Source organism: Eucyclogobius newberryi, unplaced genomic scaffold (genome assembly GCF_026437365.1).
Source record: "Eucyclogobius newberryi isolate DKJ021-1_F unplaced genomic scaffold, fEucNew1.0.hap1 SCAF_5, whole genome shotgun sequence".
In the NCBI taxonomy this organism is placed as follows: domain Eukaryota; kingdom Metazoa; phylum Chordata; class Actinopteri; order Gobiiformes; family Gobiidae; genus Eucyclogobius; species Eucyclogobius newberryi.
The window spans coordinates 41724968-41746370 of record NW_027316167.1 but is presented as its reverse complement, the minus strand read 5'-3'; the positions used below and the strand labels follow the sequence as shown (position 1 = coordinate 41746370).

Genomic DNA, 21403 nt, shown 5'->3' with positions numbered 1-21403 from the left:
GGAGCGTAGAAAGTGGGCGGTGTTTACAGCACGTCACGCAATCTGACCAATTTGGCCTTTTCTATCATTTAACTGAGGTTTTGCAAAAAGTGATGGACACAAGAGCAGATCGACTGGAAAAAGAGACATTCAGAACATGTGCTGAAAAACAAAGTTTATCTAACGTAGAAGAGACAACAACAGCACATGATCGTTCAAACCATGAAGTCATTGTGGTCGTAGCAGTGGCTCAGGTTTTATTCATCTACAAAGCTAAAGCAGAGAAACTACAGGACAAACAGCTCACGAGGAAGGTGTCTGCTAAAGGTAAGACTGACTTTTACTTTCAATAAAGATCACTCTAATTCTAAAACAGCCCTTCATCCTCAGAGGGCTGACGAGCCTAGAGCAGTCTGTGGACATTAGTGTTGTGAGTTTGATCCCTGTCAGGAGCATGTTTTTCATATTTGTTTTGTCACTGATTGTTTTAAAGGACATCAAGATGTACAATTTCTTGAATAACTAAATGTCACCTCTGCTGTTCAACGTTTTTTGGAGGGAGGAGCTCTCTCAGAAGGCAAAAAGTCTGTCTTTGCCTTATGAGGGTCACTGTCTGTAACTGCACTAAAACCACATCATATTGGCCAGAATGAACCCTCTCCCTTTCTTTTTGGGCTGAGCCCCGGATGTTTATAATGTCTGGCTCTGCCTCTGCCGTCTGTAGCAGTAACTTTCAATATTTTGTATCATTTTTCACTTGAGGACCACAGATATTAGAGGTGTGCAAAAATGACCAAGTTTCGTTTTCGCTAAAACCGGGTTGATACTTGATACTAAAAATACTAAAAAGGTCCACCTTGACACAAAAAGAACCCCCCCATAGAAATCCTGGCTATGGGCCTGGAGTTAATGACATAAATATATGACTGTCAATACAAATAGCTAGAATTTGATGAGGTCATAATCTCAGGTGAAGAGGAGGGGCCTGTTGCTGGGTTTCAGATGGCATCACAACATCTACAGGCCAATAATACTTAATACTGACATTGATATTGTTAAAATGCAGATTTTTTGTTATAGATCAAGAAGATAGTGAGTCTGGATATTTACAGCAAAGTACAATGTAATAAAAAGTTCAGTTTTGAGTCAATAATTGTTCCAAGGTACCGGTATTTATATGACTCCACCCACTGCACCGTTTCCCTTCGATATCTGTCACGTCGGGTGTGAGGGTTCTTTCTGAAGTGGATGATCATGTCTTTGGTTTTGAGAAAAGAGGCTTATTCCACCTAGTTGGACACGTGACGTGTTCCTTCGGGTGAATTTACACCACAGTTACAAAAAGTTGAGGGAATTTACGAGGCAAATAGAAGGGGCGAAGTGACACGGACAAGAGTTCAATGTGCGTGGTACAGCGCCAGTTACAGTAAAGCTTGTTAATCTAGAGGTTTGCCATCCACGTAAGGCTCTCCATCCTGGGCATTGGCTGTGCACCAGGTCTCTATTAGGGCAAAAATACTGCAGTCTTTGATACTTGTCAGGCCCATCACCACTTCCTCCTCCTCGTCTCAGGACAAACTCAAACAGAGCCAGCAATCATTCCGTATATTTCAGCGATGCATCGGAAACGCCAGGGATTCTGTGGTCATTTGTCATTTACAACTAGATCAGACTTCTCCTTCCTCAGATTGACAGTTTAGTGCCTCTGCAGAAGTCCTACGTGTATTCGTCCCTTTTTGTTCCTGTCCCGTTACTCTCGTTATCACACACATCTGTTTTCGGAGAGGAATGACCCAGATTACGTGATATACATTTTTGTAGAGGCTTATTGCCTCCTCACAGTGTGTTTATGAATCTGATCATTATATTCAGACTTTTTCTGAAATGATCTGACACTGGTTTGTTGGGGCAAACATGGCAAAGCGTTTTGAGGCTGCGGCCCTACTTCCCCCCGTTAGCAAACAAGCTAGTTAAGCAACAACGGAGAAACTACTTTCATGTTATTGTAGAAAGTTTGTTTGAGGCAAAAAAGCAGCATTTCGTTCTGCCACGAACATGATGACAAATACCTCAGGTCAGGACAAGCTGAATAAAGGTGTAAAAGTGAGTTTGTGTACAAAACCTTCAATATTGTGAGAACTTTTTGTTTGCAACAAAAGTTCTGCCATTTACTTTCTGAAAATGGGCCAAAGAATATGCTGTAATATTAGCAGACTATTTTCAGCAGTGTCTCAGGGGCCAATTTTACAGCATCCAGACACAACGCTCAGGGCAACGATGCAATTCCACAAATCTTCTCTGATTACAGTCGAATGTGTTGGTTCTATTTCTTCCTGTGCGGTGAACTGCCGGCGTGCTCTTTAGCCTCGGGCGCACTGTCGAGCTAAACTACCGCCCTGAGTGCTCCCTGTCAACCCAAGACAACTTTACTTGACTTTGCTCACAGCCAAATATTTTCAGGTTACAGTAACTTCTACAGACAAACGCCAGAGCAATGAACAGTTTGTTCCACAGGATGTTCAGTCATTAAACACATCCATATTTACATATTCAATTACAAGTGGGTTTTTATTGCTAAAAACATGCCTTGAACAACATGCATTCTGACAGTGAGTGAGCGCGACTCTCCATAGATCTGATCTGTAACTTGGCTTGGGGGTGTCACATGCTTTTCTGCATCTAGATACTGTACATATGTCTAATATCAGACATCAAATATTCAAACATTAAGCCTGATTTTTTTGTTTTTGATTTTTGAATTATTTATTTTTGAACCAGCATCAATTTAATTTTGATATCTCTGTTTTTAGTGACTAATTTAGTGACTATTTGAATGGATTTAATCAAGAGATTCTTAGATGTGGCAGTTGACAAGGGAGTACATTTCCTGTTGTTGTCACTTCTGTCTTTGGCAAATGCACTCTAAACCTGTTCGATTCTCTTTCTGTCCCATGACTTGCTTCAGTCTCTAAGAGTCCTCATGTTTCCTGTGTGCGCAGATCGACCAGTACGCTCAGAGGGACCTGAAGAAAGGCCTGGAGCTTTTCGGGGCAGAGGGGAACATCGGCCTCACCAACGCCTGGATGATTGTACAGACCGACGTAAGCTCTCGTTACACACACCACGGAGCTGCTGTACACGGCTGTGATACTCAGGCTTCACTCACACAACCACACGGAGCTGCTGTACACGGCTGTGATACTCAGGCTTCACTCACACAACCACTGAAGTCACCATTGAATGACCTTGAGCAAACTTATGAACCAGATTTAGAGGTAAAAAGAAAACCAAATGAGCTCCACAGTAAAATCCAAGAGAAATTACAGTTTGTCACTTTTTTACAGTAAAACGAGTTACATAACTTATATCTGTTGAAAAGCATCAGACCCTTCCAGGAATCACAGGACGAGTTTCTACACATACTAAAATAATCCATTAAAATAATGGAAGCCACTGGTTGTCTATGTTCCAATCTGTAACTCGGCCGGGGGTCTTCAATGACATCACACACCCACATTGTAACCCAGGGTCCACAAATATGTGCTTAGTTGTTGGTAAAGTTGAATAACCATCATTTTCCATAATCTTTTTTAAAAAGTAATCTTGTTCTTCTGCAACCAGTTATCTACACATATAACATATAACATACATAAATATAGAACTGTATGCACAAGAGAGGCCTCTTTGTGACCAGCCATGACTGAGCGCTGTCTGCACAGCAGAGGTCTAAACCCGGTATAAAGAGTGAGATTTATGACACATGTACATTGTTATTCATGAGGCTTTATTACTATTGCTGCTTCAGATTCACAACATTTGATGGAACAATAGTATTTAATACAATTGGGGAACAGCTGAAACAAATACTGTTCAAATGGAGATTTGTGTTGAAATACAGTCAATTCTTGTGTCGAGTCACTAATATACTCGACTAATGTACTCGACTAATGTACTCGACTTATGTACTCGACTTATGTACTCGACTAATGTACTCGACTTATGTACTCGACTAATGTACTCGACTTATGTACTCGACTTATGTACTCGACTTATGTACTCGACTAATATACTCGACTAATATACTCGACTTATGTACTCGACTTATGTACTCGACTAATGTACTCGACTAATGTACTCGACTTATGTACTCGACTAATATACTCGACTAATATACTCGACTTATGTACTCGACTTATATACTCGACTTATGTACTCGACTTATGTACTCGACTTATGTACTCGACTAATGTACTCGACTAATATACTCGACTTATGTACTCGACTTATGTACTCGACTTATGTACTCGACTTATGTACTCGACTTATGTACTCGACTTATGTACTCGACTAATATACTCGACTTATGTACTCGACTAATATACTCGACTTATGTACTCGACTTATGTACTCGACTTATGTACTCGACTTATGTACTCGACTAATATACTCGACTTATGTACTCGACTTATGTACTCGACTAATATACTCGACTTATGTACTCGACTAATATACTCGACTTATGTACTCGACTTATGTACTCGACTAATATACTCGACTTATGTACTCGACTAATATACTCGACTTATGTACTCGACTTATGTACTCGACTAATATACTCGACTTATGTACTCGACTTATGTACTCGACTAATATACTCGACTTATGTACTCGACTAATATACTCGACTTATGTACTCGACTTATGTACTCGACTAATATACTCGACTTATGTACTCGACTTATGTACTCGACTTATGTACTCGACTTATGTACTCGACTAATATACTCGACTTATGTACTCGACTTATATACTCGACTTATGTACTCGACTTATGTACTCGACTTATGTACTCGACTAATATACTCGACTTATGTACTCGACTTATGTACTCGACTAATATACTCGACTTATGTACTCGACTAATATACTCGACTTATGTACTCGACTTATGTACTCGACTTATGTACTCGTTTCATTCAATTACATTTATTTTTGTAATGCCCAAAATCACCACAGCTGTTGTCTCGGAGGAAACGGATTAAACAATGTTCATAGGGACTTGGCAAATGTCCCAGCGTTCCCTGTCCTTGGACAAATGTCCCAGAGTCCTCTGTCCTTAGCTCCTCCTTCTGCAGGAAAAACTACAAAACCTCCTTGTGAAAAAGTATAAACCTGGAGGAGTTCTACAGTGAAGGAGAGATCTGACTCTCACAGACGAGAGAGAGACAGAGGAGCTGGAGCCACTCAGGAGGAGAACCAGTTCTTCAGGAGGAGAACCAGTTCTTCAGGAGGAGAACCAGTTCTTCAGGAGGAGAACCAGTTCTTCAGGAGGAGAAGCAGTTCTTCAGGAGGAGAAGCAGTTCTTCAGGAGGAGAAGCAGTTCTTCAGGAGGAGAACCAGTTCTTCAGGAGGAGAAGCAGTTCTTCAGGAGGAGAAGCAGTTCTTCAGGAGGAGAACCAGTTCTTCAGGAGGAGAACCAGTTCTTCAGGAGGAGAACCAGTTCTTCAGGAGGAGAACCAGTTCTTCAGGAGGAGAACCAGTTCTTCAGGAGGAGAACCAGTTCTTCCAGGCAGATGAAGAACCGTTCATATGGAGTAGAGACCGCTTCTCCGGGGACTCGAGGAGCATCTGAGCATCAGGTCATAACCTGTCCCACAACCGGCGAGGAAGTGGGAAAAGAAAAGGCAATGAACAAATACAAGTTAAATTAAATTATAAATATTGTTTGATAGATTTATAGATAGAAAGTTTTAGCAGAGGATAATGCTCAAACTGCCATACTTCCCCCAGAGTTGCTCCTAGGGCAGCGGAGCTGAAACTGTAGCTTTATATTTCTGTTCCTAACTGGTCCGACCATAAGTCATTTCAAAGAGGAACGTTTTAAGCCTGGACTTAAATGAAGAGACTGTGTCGCCTCTTTAACATGGACAGGAGCTCTACCTCCTACTGTGCTTTTAGAGACTCTTGGCACCACCAGAAGGCCGGCATTTAGAGAGTGAAGAGCTCTGATTGGATGAGATGGTTCTAGAGCATCTTTGAGGTGGGAGGGGCCATGTCATTTATGGCTTTGTAAATCAATAGGAGGAGTTTAAATGTGATTCTAAACTGGACAGGAGCCAGTGAAGAGACTCCAGCACCGGCGTAATGTGCTCTCTTCTTTTTGTTCCTGTTAGTAATCTTGCTGCTGCATTTTGAACCAGTTGAAAGCTTTTTATGGAGCTTTTAGGACACGCTGTGAGCAGGAGTTACTTATATACTCGACTTATATATTCTGTTTCTATGCTGGATGTATCGAGTCCGAATCATCCGAATCGTGCTTCCAGAGGCTCATTTGCCGCTGCTGCAGTAAATGTCTCACGTCGTGTCTGTGGGTTCCCAGGGGAGAACTGGAGATATGGTATGTGCAGTTTGTGACATTCAGAGAGGATGTTTCTCTTGCACAAACAAGTCACTTTTCCTCAATCCACTCTCGTATATATCTAGCTGAAGTCTTATGATGTTCAGTGTTGACACGATCACAGCTCCAGGGATAACGCCGCTTTGACTCCACTTTGTAGTTCAGCTTATCCAGAGCTGGAGGTGAAAAACTGGGTTAGTAAAAGAGACTAATCCGCCATAAATTAAACTAGGAATGACCATTATTAGAGTTAATTCCTAGAGATTTTACACGGCCATTTTCACGCTTTCAAAGCCATTTTAAAAGAAAACAAACATTAGAGTCCTCATTGAAATCAAGGCTGCATCATTCACACTTCAATCTGCAAATACTTCCACAGCTGCAGAACTGTCTTATCTCATGCACAGACTTTTGAACTAATTATTAGCACAACTGACAGGATTTTTAAATGCACATGCATGACTTAGAAGACAATGAGGCATGAGGAGAACTTGGAAATAAACATCTTAAGACTCCTGCGTTTGGAGCTCGACAGATAAACTCCACATCACAGACTCTCAGCGCTCACTTTCATGTGTCGTCCTGGTAATTATCAAAGAAAAAATCCCCAGTATGAGAAACATGTGGAGCAGGCAGATTGGGAACAGGAGGGTGGGCGGGGCTGCGAGGAAAAGGACATGTTTGTTTGTTTGTTTGTTTGTTTATTCTTTCACACGTTTAATGTTCATAATCATATTACAGCCATTATGCTTTCTTCTTGCTGGGACCTTTTTTACATACCACAAATAATGAAAATTGAGATTTGAACAAAACGTTAGATATAATTTCTGTTTTCAAATCATGTTCATTACAACAGCATGTTATGTCGGGGCACGCTAGCTTGTGTTTATTTCCCCAAGGCAAGTTTATTTGTAGAGCTCATTTCAATAGGGAATTAAAGTGCTTCACATAAAATCACAAAGACATGACAGAAATCATAAAACAGTTTAAGACATAAAGAGAAGAGTGCAAAGAAAATCCTCTCAGTCAAACACAGCAAAACAAAACAGTTTTTATCTTAGATTTGAACATTGTCAGAGTAGAACGTGTCTCACATCTTCAGGAAGAATGTTCCAGATTTTAGCTGCATAAAACTGAAACGTAGATTCACCACGTTTAGTCCTGACTCTGGCACCAGCAGGAGGCCGGTCCATGTTTAGTCCTGACTCTGGGCACCAGCAGGAGGCCGGTCCATGTTTAGTCCTGACTCTGGGCACCAGCAGGAGGCCTGTCCATGTTTAGTCCTGACTCTGGCACCAGCAGGAGGCCGGTCCATGTTTAGTCCTGACTATGGCACCAGCAGGAGGCCGGTCCATGTTTAGTCCTGACTCTGGCACCAGCAGGAGGCCGCTCCATGTTTAGTCCTGACTCTGGCACCAGCAGGAGGCCGCTCCATGTTTAGTCCTGACTCTGGCACCAGCAGGAGGCCGGTCCATGTTTAGTCCTGACTCTGGCACCAGCAGGAGGCCGGTCCATGTTTAGTCCTGACTATGGCACCAGCAGGAGGCCGGTCCATGTTTAGTCCTGACTCTGGCACCAGCAGGAGGCCGGTCCATGTTTAGTCCTGACTCTGGCACCAGCAGGAGGCCGCTCCATGTTTAGTCCTGACTCTGGCACCAGCAGGAGGCCGGTCCATGTTTAGTCCTGACTCTGGCACCAGCAGGAGGCCGGTCCATGTTTAGTCCTGACTATGGCACCAGCAGGAGGCCGGTCCATGTTTAGTCCTGACTCTGGCACCAGCAGGAGGCCGGTCCATGTTTAGTCCTGACTCTTGCACCAGCAGGAGGCCGGTCCATGTTTAGTCCTGACTCTGGCACCAGCAGGAGGCCGGTCCATGTTTAGTCCTGACTCTGGCACCAGCAGGAGGCCGGTCCATGTTTAGTCCTGACTCTGGCACCAGCAGGAGGCCGCTCCATGTTTAGTCCTGACTCTGGCACCAGCAGGAGGCTGGTCCATGTTTAGTCCTGACTCTGGCACCAGCAGGAGGCCGGTCCATGTTTAGTCCTGACTCTGGCACCAGCAGGAGGCCTGTCCATGTTTAGTCCTGACTCTGGCACCAGCAGGAGGCCGGTCCATGTTTAGTCCCGACTCTGGCACCAGCAGGAGGCCGGTCCATGTTTAGTCCTGACTCTGGCACCAGCAGGAGGCCGCTCCATGTTTAGTCCCGACTCTGGCACCAGCAGGAGGCAGGTCCATGTTTAGTCCTGACTCTGGCACCAGCAGGAGGCCGGTCCATGTTTAGTCCTGACTCTGGCACCAGCAGGAGGCCGGTCCATGTTTAGTCCTGACTCTGGCACCAGCAGGAGGCCGGTCCATGTTTAGTCCTGACTCTGGCACCAGCAGGAGGCCGGTCCATGTTTAGTCCTGATTCTGGCACCAGCAGGAGGCCGCTCCATGTTTAGTCCTGACTCTGGCACCAGCAGGAAGCCGGTCCATGTTTAGTCCTGACTCTGGCACCAGCAGGAGGCCGGTCCATGTTTAGTCCTGATTCTGGCACCAGCAGGAGGCCGGTCCATGTTTAGTCCTGACTCTGGCACCAGCAGGAGGCCGGTCCATGTTTAGTCCTGACTCTGGCACCAGCAGGAGGCCGGTCCATGTTTAGTCCTGACTCTGGCACCAGCAGGAGGCCGGTCCATGTTTAGTCCTGACTCTGGCACCAGCAGGAGGCCGGTCCATGTTTAGTCCTGACTCTGGCACCAGCAGGAGGCCGCTCCATGTTTAGTCCTGACTCTGGCACCAGCAGGAGGCCGGTCCATGTTTAGTCCTGACTCTGGCACCAGCAGGAGGCCGGTCCATGTTTAGTCCTGACTCTGGCACCAGCAGGAGGCCGGTCCATGTTTAGTCCTGACTCTGGCACCAGCAGGAGGCCGCTCCATGTTTAGTCCTGACTCTGGCACCAGCAGGAGGCCGCTCCATGTTTAGTCCTGACTCTGGCACCAGCAGGAGGCCGGTCCATGTTTAGTCCTGACTCTGGCACCAGCAGGAGGCCGGTCCATGTTTAGTCCTGACTCTGGCACCAGCAGGAGGCCGGTCCATGTTTAGTCCTGACTCTGGCACCAGCAGGAGGCCGGTCCATGTTTAGTCCTGACACTGGCACCAGCAGGAGGCCGGTCCATGTTTAGTCCTGACTCTGGCACCAGCAGGAGGCCGCTCCATGTTTAGTCCTGACTCTGGCACCAGCAGGAGGCCGGTCCATGTTAAGTCCTGACTCTGGCACCAGCAGGAGGCCGGTCCATGTTTAGTCCTGACTCTGGCACCAGCAGGAGGCCGCTCCATGTTTAGTCCTGACTCTGGCACCAGCAGGAGGCCGCTCCATGTTTAGTCCTGACTCTGGCACCAGCAGGAGGCCGGTCCATGTTTAGTCCTGACTCTGGCACCAGCAGGAGGCCGGTCCATGTTTAGTCCTGACTATGGCACCAGCAGGAGGCCGGTCCATGTTTAGTCCTGACTCTGGCACCAGCAGGAGGCCGGTCCATGTTTAGTCCTGACTCTGGCACCAGCAGGAGGCCGCTCCATGTTTAGTCCTGACTCTGGCACCAGCAGGAGGCCGGTCCATGTTTAGTCCTGACTCTGGCACCAGCAGGAGGCCGGTCCATGTTTAGTCCTGACTATGGCACCAGCAGGAGGCCGGTCCATGTTTAGTCCTGACTCTGGCACCAGCAGGAGGCCGGTCCATGTTTAGTCCTGACTCTTGCACCAGCAGGAGGCCGGTCCATGTTTAGTCCTGACTCTGGCACCAGCAGGAGGCCGGTCCATGTTTAGTCCTGACTCTGGCACCAGCAGGAGGCCGGTCCATGTTTAGTCCTGACTCTGGCACCAGCAGGAGGCCGCTCCATGTTTAGTCCTGACTCTGGCACCAGCAGGAGGCCGGTCCATGTTTAGTCCTGACTCTGGCACCAGCAGGAGGCCGGTCCATGTTTAGTCCTGACTCTGGCACCAGCAGGAGGCCTGTCCATGTTTAGTCCTGACTCTGGCACCAGCAGGAGGCCGGTCCATGTTTAGTCCCGACTCTGGCACCAGCAGGAGGCCGGTCCATGTTTAGTCCTGACTCTGGCACCAGCAGGAGGCCGCTCCATGTTTAGTCCCGACTCTGGCACCAGCAGGAGGCAGGTCCATGTTTAGTCCTGACTATGGCACCAGCAGGAGGCCGGTCCATGTTTAGTCCTGACTCTGGCACCAGCAGGAGGCCGGTCCATGTTTAGTCCTGACTCTTGCACCAGCAGGAGGCCGGTCCATGTTTAGTCCTGACTCTGGCACCAGCAGGAGGCCGGTCCATGTTTAGTCCTGACTCTGGCACCAGCAGGAGGCCGGTCCATGTTTAGTCCTGACTCTGGCACCAGCAGGAGGCCTGTCCATGTTTAGTCCTGACTCTAGCACCAGCAGGAGGCCGGTCCATGTTTAGTCCCGACTCTGGCACCAGCAGGAGGCCGCTCCATGTTTAGTCCTGACTCTGGCACCAGCAGGAGGCCGCTCCATGTTTAGTCCTGACTCTGGCACCAGCAGGAGGCCGCTCCATGTTTAGTACTGACTCTGGCACCAGCAGGAGGCAGGTCCATGTTTAGTCCTGACTCTGGCACCAGCAGGAGGCCTGTCCATGTTTAGTCCTGACTCTGGCACCAGCAGGAGGCCGGTCCATGTTTAGTCCCGACTCTGGCACCAGCAGGAGGCCGCTCCATGTTTAGTCCCGACTCTGGCACCAGCAGGAGGCCGGTCCATGTTTAGTCCCGACTCTGGCACCAGCAGGAGGCCGGTCCATGTTTAGTCCTGACTCTGGCACCAGCAGGAGGCCGGTCCATGTTTAGTCCTGACTCTGGCACCAGCAGGAGGCCGGTCCATGTTTAGTCCTGACTCTGGCACCAGCAGGAGGCCGGTCCATGTTTAGTCCTGACTCTGGCACCAGCAGGAGGCCTGACCATGTTTAGTCCTGACTCTGGCACCAGCAGGAGGCCGGACCATGTTTAGTCCTGACTCTGGCACCAGCAGGAGGCCGGACCATGTTTAGTCCTGACTCTGGCACCAGCAGGAGGCCGGTCCATGTTTAGTCCTGACTCTGGCACCAGCAGGAGGCCGGACCATGTTTAGTCCTGACTCTGGCACCAGCAGGAGGCCGGACCATGTTTAGTCCTGACTCTGGCACCAGCAGGAGGCCGGACCATGTTTAGTCCTGACTCTGGCACCAGCAGGAGGCCGGTCCATGTTTAGTCCTGACTCTGGCACCAGCAGGAGGCCGTTACAGTCTAATCTACTGGAGACAAACGCATGGATAAGTCTCTCCAAATCTGGTTTTGACACTATACTTTTGATTTTGGTAATGTTTTGAGATGGTAAAAAGCTGCTGATGTTATTGATTTGATGTGTTAAAGTTCAAGTCTGAGTCCATTTTTACCTCCAGATTTCTAACTTGATTTGTAGGTTTCAGATCTGGAGGTGACGCTAACACTTTCAACAGTACTTTCAAGGCACTCACAGCCACACACCAGTTGTACACAGATACTGGGGGCGAGGTGTGCAGAGTGTCTTGCCCAAGGACGCAATGGCAGTATTCACCTGAGGCAGCTGTGATCGTACCACCAACCTGTGAGTCAGTGGATCCACCAAAGGCCGATTTGATAATCAGCCTTCTCAAAAGCTAATTGTTTGCAGAGGTGGCAAGTACTTTGTTGACTTGGGTTTTCACATTTTCAATCGACATTCATCAACTTTTTACTTCTACTTTTTTGTTTGAACCGAGTATCTGTACTTTTACACTTTGTCTAGTGTCTTATCTCTAAGGTAACCTTTTTACCAACTGATTAAATCCCATTATTCAGTTTACCATTTTTTAACACAATCTAATCAACTATGTTTTTACTTTTTCACTTTAAGTACATAGAATGGTGTACTTTTTGAGATTCACTCAAATAATGGAGTTTCAGCTGTAAACATGTAATTGTACTTTACTTAAATGGCCGTGGCTGCAGAGCGGTCGCGGTCAAATGGCCGCGCAGTTTCAGGAACCGTGGCACTTCTCTTATAGCCTCATGGCTAACCCTAACCCTAACCCTAACCCTAACCCTAACCCTCATGGCTAACCCTAACCCTAACCCTAACCCTAACCCTAACCCTAACCCTAACCCTAACCCTAACCCCTAACCCTAACCCTAACCCTAACCCTAACCCTAACCCTAACCCTAACCCTAACCCTAACCCTAACCCTAACCCTAACCCTAACCCTAACCCTAACCCTAACCCTCATGGCTAACCCTAACCCTAACCCTAGCCTCATGGCTAACCCTGACCCTAACCTTAACCCTAACCCTAACCCTAACCCTAACCCTAACCCTAGCCCTAACCTTAACCCTAACCTTAACCTTAACCTTAACCCTAGCCCTAACCTTAACCTTAACCCTAACCCTAACCTTAACCTTAACCCTAACCCTAACCCTAACCTTAACCCTAACCCTAACCTTAACCTTAACCCTAACCCTAACCCTAACCTTAACCCTAACCCTAACCTTAACCCTAACCCTAACCCTAACCTTAACCTTAGCCCTAACCTTAACCTTAACCTTAACCCTAACCCTAACCCTAACCTTAACCTTAACCTTAACCCTAACCTTAAGCCTAGCCCTAACCCTAACCCTAACCCTAACCTTAACCTTAACCTTAACCCTAACCTTAACCCTAACCGTAACCCTAACCTTAACCCTAGCCCTAACCCTAACCCTAACCCTTACCCTAACCCTAACCCTTACCCTTAACCTTAACCCTAACCTTAACCTTAACCCTAACCCTAACCCTAACCTTAACCCTAACCTTAACCTTAACCCTAACCCTAACCTTAACCTTAACCCAAACCCTAACCTTAACCCTAGCCCTAACCTTAACCTTAACCTTAACCTTAACCTTAACCTTAAGCCTAGCCCTAACCCTAACCCTAACCCTAACCTTAACCTTAACCTTAACCTTAACCCTAACCTTAACCCTAACCGTAACCCTAACCTTAACCCTAGCCCTAACCCTAACCCTAACCCTTACCCTAACCCTAACCCTTACCCTTAACCTTAACCCTAACCTTAACCTTAACCCTAACCCTAACCCTAACCTTAACCCTAACCTTAACCTTAACCCTAACCCTAACCTTAACCTTAACCCAAACCCTAACCTTAACCCTAGCCCTAACCTTAACCTTAACCTTAACCTTAACCTTAACCTTAACCCTAACCCTAACCCTAACCTTAACCCTAACCTTAACCTTAACCCTAACCTTAACCTTAACCCTAGCCCTAACCCTAACCTTAACCCTAACCTTAACCCTAACCCTAACCTTAACCTTAACCCTAACCTTAACCTTAACCCTAGCCCTAACCCTAACCTTAACCCTAACCTTAACCCTAACCTTAACCTTAACCTTAACCCTAACCTTAACCTTAACCCTAACCTTAACCCTAACCTTAACCCTAGCCCTAACCCTAACCCTAACCATAACCCGAACCCTAACCTTAACCCTAGCCCTAACCCTAACCCTAACCCTTACCCTAACCCTAACCCTTACCCTTAACCTTAACCCTAACCCTAACCCTAACCTTAACCCTAACCTTAACCCTAACCCTAACCTTAACCCTAACCTTAACCTTAACCCTAACCCTAACCTTAACCTTAACCCTAACCTTAACCTTAACCCTAGCCCTAACCCTAACCTTAACCCTAACCTTAACCCTAACCCTAACCTTAACCTTAACCTTAACCCTAACCTTAACCTTAACCCTAGCCCTAACCCTAACCTTAACCCTAACCTTAACCCTAACCTTAACCTTAACCTTAACCCTAACCTTAACCTTAACCCTAACCTTAACCCTAGCCCTAACCCTAACCCTAACCCTAACCCTAACCTTAACCTTAACCCTAGCCCTAACCCTAACCTTAACCCTAACCTTAACCTTAACCTTAACCTTAACCCTAACCTTAACCTTAACCCTAACCTTAACCCTAACCCTAACCTTAACCCTAACCCTAACCCTAGCCCTAACCCTAACCCTAACCCTTACCCTAACCCTAACCCTTACCCTTAACCTTAACCCTAACCCTAACCTTAACCCTAACCCTAACCTTAACCCTAACCCTAACCTTAACCCTAACCTTAACCTTAACCCTAACCCTAACCTTAACCTTAACCCTAACCCTAACCTTAACCCTAGCCCTAACCTTAACCTTAACCTTAACCTTAACCCTAACCCTAACCCTAACCCTAACCTTAACCTTAACCTTAACCTTAACCCTAACCTTAACCTTAACCCTAACCTTAATCCTAACCTTAACCCTAACCTTAACCCTAACCTTAACCCTAACCCTAACCTTAACCCTAACCCTAACCTTAACCCTAACCTTAACCTTAACCCTAGCCCTAACCCTAACCTTAACCCTAACCTTAACCCTAACCTTAACCTTAACCTTAACCCTAACCTTAACCTTAACCTTAACCCTAACCTTAACCCTAGCCCTAACCCTAACCCTAACCCTAACCCTAACCTTAACCCTAGCCCTAACCCTAACCCTTACCCTAACCCTTACCCTTAACCTTAACCCTAACCCTAACCTTAACCTTAACCCTAACCTTAACCTTAACCCTAACCTTAACCCTAACCTTAACCTTAACCCTAACCCTAACCTTAACCTTAACCCTAACCTTAACCCTAGCCCTAGCCCTAGCCCTAACCTTAACCCTAACCCTAACCCTAACCCTAACCTTAACCTTAGCTCTAACCTTAACCTTAACCTTAACCCTAACCCTAACCCTAACCCTAACCTTAACCCTAACCGTAACCCTAACCTTAACCCTAGCCCTAACCCTAACCCTAACCCTTACCCTAACCCTAACCCTTAACCTTAACCTTAACCCTAACCCTAACCTTAACCTTAACCTTAACCCTAACCCTAACCCTAACCTTAACCCTAACCTTAACCTTAACCCTAACCTTAACCCAAACCCTAACCTTAACCCTAACCTTAACCTTAACCTTAACCTTAACCTTAACCTTAACCCTAACCCTAACCCTAACCTTAACCCTAACCTTAACCTTAACCCTAACCTTAACCTTAACCTTAACCCTAGCCCTAACCCTAACCTTAACCCTAACCTTAACCCTAACCCTAACCTTAACCTTAACCTTAACCTTAACCCTAACCTTACTCTTAACCCTAGCCCTAACCTTAACCCTAACCTTAACCCTAACCTTAACCTTAACCTTAACCCTAACCTTAACCTTAACCCTAACCTTAACTCTAACCTTAACCCTAGCCCTAACCCTAACCCTAACCATAACCCTAACCCTAACCTTAACCCTAGCCCTAACCCTAACCCTAACCCTTACCCTAACCCTAACCCTTACCCTTAACCTTAACCTTAACCCTAACCCTAACCCTAACCTTAACCTTAACCCTAACCCTAACCCTAACCCTAACCTTAACCCTAACCTTAACCTTAACCCTAACCCTAACCTTAACCTTAACCTTAACCCTAACCCTAACCTTAACCCTAGCCCTAACCTTAACCTTAACCTTAACCTTAACCTTAACCCTAACCCTAACCCTAACCTTAACCTTAACCCTAACCTTAACCTTAACCCTAATCTTAACCTTAACCCTAGCCCTAACCCTAACCCTAACCTTAACCCTAACCTTAACCCTAACCCTAACCTTAACCTTAACCTTAACCCTAACCTTAACCTTAACCCTAGCCCTAACCCTAACCTTAACCCTAACCTTAACCCTAACCTTAACCTTAACCCTAACCTTAACCTTAACCTTAACCCTAACCTTAACCCTAGCCCTAACCCTAACCCTAACCATAACCCTAACCCTAACCTTAACCCTAGCCCTAACCCTAACCCTTACCCTAACCCTTACCCTTAACCCTAACCCTAACCCTTACCTTAACCCTAACCTTAACCTTAACCTTAACCCTAACCTTAACCCTAACCTTAACCCTAACCCTAACCCTAACCTTAACCGTAACCTTAACCCTAACCGTAACCCTAACCGTAACCCTAACCCTAACCCTAACCTTAACCTTAACCGTAACCCTAACCCTAACCTTAACCCTAACCTTAACCCTAACCCTAACCTTAACCCTAACCTTAACCCTAACCTTAACCCTAACCTTAACCTTAACCTTAACCCTAACCCTAACCCTAACCCTAACCTTAACCTTAACCCTAACCTTAACCCTAACCCTAACCCTAACCTTAACCTTAACCTTAACCCTATCCCTAACCCTAACCCTAACCCTAACCTTAACCCTAACCCTAACCCTAACCTTAACCTTAACCTTAACCCTAACCTTAACCCTAGCCCTAACCCTAACCCTAACCCTAACCCTAACCTTAACCTTAACCTTAACCCTAACCCTAACCCTAACCTTAACCTTAACCTTAACCCTAACCCTAACCCTAACCTTAACCTTAACCTTAACCTTAACCCTAACCTTAACCCTAGCCCTAACCCTAACCTTAACCCTAACCTTAACCTTAACCTTAACCCTAACCCTAACCCTAACCTTAACCTTAACCCTAACCTTAACCTTAACCCTAGCCCTAACCTTAACCCTAGCCCTAACCCTAACCTTAACCTTAACCCTAACCTTAACCTTAACCCTAACCTTAACCTTAACCTTAACCCTAACCTTAACCTTAACCCTAACCTTAACCTTAACCCTAACCCTAACCCTAACCCTAACCCTAACCCTAACCCTAACCTTAACCTTAACCTTAACCTTAACCCTAGCCCTAACCCTAACCTTAACCCTAACCTTAACCTTAACCTTAACCCTAACCCTAACCTTAACCTTAACCCTAACCTTAACCTTAACCCTAGCCCTAACCTTAACCCTAGCCCTAACCCTAACCTTAACCTTAACCTTAACCCTAACCTTAACCCTAACCTTAACCTTAACCTTAACCTTAACCTTAACCCTAACCTTAACCCGGCGCGGTCTAAAACGGTGCTAAAACGCAGTCAAATAGCGGCGCAGTTTCAGGAGCCGCGGCGCGCGGCCGGCCCAAAAATAACATGGCAGTTTCGGCCGCGCGCCGCGGCTCTGCAGACACTCCCTACTCAAATATATAAAGGTTGGTTCACAATCCCTTCTTTAACCACTGGGGGAGCTGTTTTTACTTCTACTAACCTCTTTTCCAAACCTTTAACTCATTTCTATTCACTTTTCATTTTACGTAGGTTAATGTTTTCGAACAACAGTTCAAACAGTCAGTAATCACCAATGCTCAGATTTTGCACAAAAAACTTTTGCTTGTACATTTTTGCTAATTATTCTTGTGTTGATGTAAACCTTAGCTTCTTTTGTTTTTTCATAAGACTGCCTTGGTAAATTGCTCAACAGCTATAAAAAAGTAATGAATATCAAATTTGATAAATTCATAATCCCTTTTTGATGTGCATAGCCACAACTTCTCAGTTAGCCATCGCTAATAGCCATCGCTAATACCTGTTAACTTAGCTTCCAGCCAAGAACACAGCCTTTATCAGACAATTAGCTTTCAGCTAATAGCTTAGCATTAGCTACCACCTCCAAAGACAGGTAGTTTTGCTTAAATTTGTAAACTTATATCATCATGGACATCTTCATTGGTCAGCGATCATCGGTGCCAAGTTTTGCCAACCTCGCTTCATGGGCGGAGATTTCCACAAAAGGGGGGACTAGAGGGACCTGTAAATGACCTCTGAATGTTGCCATGGTAACAGGAATGTGGGAGTAAGGTTGTACCATGGTACTGGAGATTCATGACGTCTCTACAGAAAGAGAAACTTCACACTTTGAACGTTGGGAAAAACATTTTTCATCAAATGACTCAGTGAGTTCATTTTTGGGATTAAAATGAACTCACTGAGCTATTTTTTCTCCCAAAACAAAAGCTAAAACACAAAAAAGAATACACTTTTTTTAGTAAACAACCATCTGATTGCAGACGTTGTCCACAATATATATTTACTGTACATAATGTTATAGTGTTCTACATGTTCATTTAACTGTTTTATAACTCGTCTTGTGAACAATTTTATCTTTGTAACTATGTTACCCCATGTGGCCCACAGTGACGTGTGGTGAGGTTCAGGGCGAGTGAGGCACCGACTCTTTCAGAGTCAGATTTACAAACACGAATGAACCAAAAGAGTTCCTTAAACAGGTCGTTCTGGACCAGAAAGAGGAGAAGCTGCAGGAGACTTGCATTCATTGCTATACAGTCCCACTAGCTCCGCCCTTATGCTATACAGTCCCACTAGCTCCGCCCTTATGCTATACAGTCCCACTAGCTCCGCCCTTATGCTATACAGTCCCACTAGCTCCGCCCTTATGCTATACAGTCCCACTAGCTCCGCCCTTATGCTATACAGTCCCACTAGCTCCGCCCTTATGCTATACAGTCCCACTAGCTCCGCCCTTATGCTATACAGTCTCACTAGCTCCGCCCTTATGCTATACAGTCCCACTAGCTCCGCCCTCAGTCTCACAAAGTCAAAAGATCGTGCATATTTTGAGGCTCTGCAGTTTGTGTCATCAAAATGTTGGGACATTTCACAAAATGTTGTGCATCCACTAAAGTTTAAACCAAGGAAAGCTCGCTCACCAAATGATCAAACCTGACTTTAATCTGACACTGATGTTATCAAAAATGTTAAAGAGCCACTGCCTCCGTTCATCTCTGACAGAACTCATCCCAAAACAAACTAGACTGAGCAATCTAGAAGTTTGAACAATTTTAACACAAGACATTTTTTGGGGGTGAGCAGGAGTTAAACTCACGATCTTTTTAATCTCTAGAACTGTGTCGCTATCTGCTAGGCTAAGTTTTCTGCAAATGCGATCAGTGTTTTTAGTCTGAAGAAACCCGTTCAGCTCCGGTGCAGCTCTTCCTTTAGTTAGAACCTCTTGCTTTGATTGAAAATCCAGATTTGCGAAACGTTTTATCTTGAAAATGTAATCGTCCGTATTGTCCAGATTCTACATACACAATAATAACGAAGACGATAGAGACCTGTCCACACACGAGCACCTGTCAGCACCTGTCCACACACGAGCACCTGTCAGCACCTGTCCACACACGAGCACCTGTCAGCACCTGTCCACACACGAGCACCTGTCAGCACCTGTCCCACACAAGCATCTGTCAGCACCTGTCCACACGCGAGCACCTGTCAGCACCTGTCCACACACGAGCATCTGTCAGCACCTGTCCACACACGAGCACCTGTCAGCACCTGTCCACACACGAGCACCTGTCAGCACCTGTCCACACACGAGCACCTGTCAGCACCTGTCCCACACAAGCATCTGTCAGCACCTGTCCACACGCGAGCACCTGTCAGCACCTGTCCACACGCGAGCACCTGTCAGCACCTGTCCACACACGAGCACCTGTCAGCACCTGTCCACACACGAGCACCTGTCAGCACCTGTCCACACACGAGCACCTGTCAGCACCTGTCCACACACGAGCACCTGTCAGCACCTGTCCACACACGAGCATCTGTCAGCACCTGTCCACACGTGAGCACCTGTCAGCACCTGTCCACACACGAGCACCTGTCAGCACCTGTCCAAACACGAGCACCTGTCAGCACCTGTCCGCACCTGTCCGGGCTCAGGAGCGCCCTCTTCATGAGGCACATGTAATGATGCCTCGCAGAGTGAACTTTTACTGCGGTTTCATAATGAATCTGACTAAAACACGCTTCAGAAATACATTTCATACATTATCGAGAATATGGAAGCTCAGAGCTCATGGTCAGGGGGTTTTATTTTTGTTATAAACTGAGGGAGAGAGAGACATCATTTGCATTGCACCAGCAGTGCAAGTGTGTGTGTGTGTGTGTGTGTGTGCGTGCGTGCGTGCGTGCGTGTGTGTGTGTGTGTGTGTGTGCGTGTGTGTGTGTGTGTGTGTGTGCGTGCGCGTGCGTGCGTGCGTGCGTGTGTGCGTGCGTGCGTGCGTGCGTGCGTGTGTGTGTGTGTGTGTGTGTGTGTGTACTCCCAGAGGCAGAGCAGGTGCTGCCTCCTCCCTGTATCTGAACAGCAAACATCTGAACATTTTGATATTCTTATTTGACAAAATATTGTTTGATATTGGATTCAAACGGAAAGTGGGTTTATAATATATACCAGATGAATAAACATTTAAAGATATATATATATATATATATTTTATTTAAAAAAATAAAAAAAAATGTTTTGTTTTGTTTTTCCCAAGACAGTTGAGGCACTGCCTCCCCTGGATGCACGTCCCTGGTGGCCCAATGTTAATGCTAAACAATGGCATCATTGCAGATCTTTTTCTCTGATCAACTCTGACTCAGCGTTGAGCAGAGAAAAAGATCCTCCTGCTGGTGCCAGAGTCAGACAAACTCAGTTTTGTCAGATCTTCAAGGAGGAAGTATCTCAATCTGAGAGAATGGCTCATCTAGCTTAGCGATGCAAAGCTAACCTACAGAACAAAGACATTCCAGAGATGATAACAAACATACCCACTTATGCAGTTTGTCATGTTTTGGCCACCAGACAGGACGATGGCAGGATAGTGTCTGGGTCGGCCATGCACCCCTTCTTTTCCAAGAACTGACGGGACAGGGCGTCTGGCTTGATGTTTCAGGACCACGGTCGACAGGAAAGGGAAAAGTTGAAGCGGGTCAGGAAGAGTGCCCATCGGGCCTGGCGAGAGTTCTTTCCTTTGCAGACTGGAGATACTCAAGGTCCGTCCATACCAGAAACGGCAGTTTAGTCCCCTTGAGCCAGTGTCGCCACTCCGCCAAAGCCAACGACGGCGAGGAGCTCTCGGTTTCCAACGTCATAATTCCTCTCTGTTGGGGTCAAACATCAGGAATAGAAGGCGCAGGGGTGCAACTTCTGTTCAGAGGCAGCTCTCTGGGACAACCTCGACCACAAACTGTCGTTCAGGGTCTGGCATCTGGAGGATGGGGGCTGAGGTGATTGTGTCTTCAGGT

General features: G+C 46.2%; 1 protein-coding gene across 1 annotated transcript in view; it reads left to right on the top strand.

The window, feature by feature from the left end:
* tspan4a (tetraspanin 4a) overlaps positions 1–21403 on the top strand; it is a 425431-nt gene that overhangs the window by 358084 nt on the left and 45944 nt on the right. The window contains exon 4 of the mRNA XM_072465913.1: positions 2979–3080. Coding sequence (XP_072322014.1) covers positions 2979–3080 — 102 coding nt within the window. The remainder of the gene's footprint in view (positions 1–2978; positions 3081–21403) is intronic.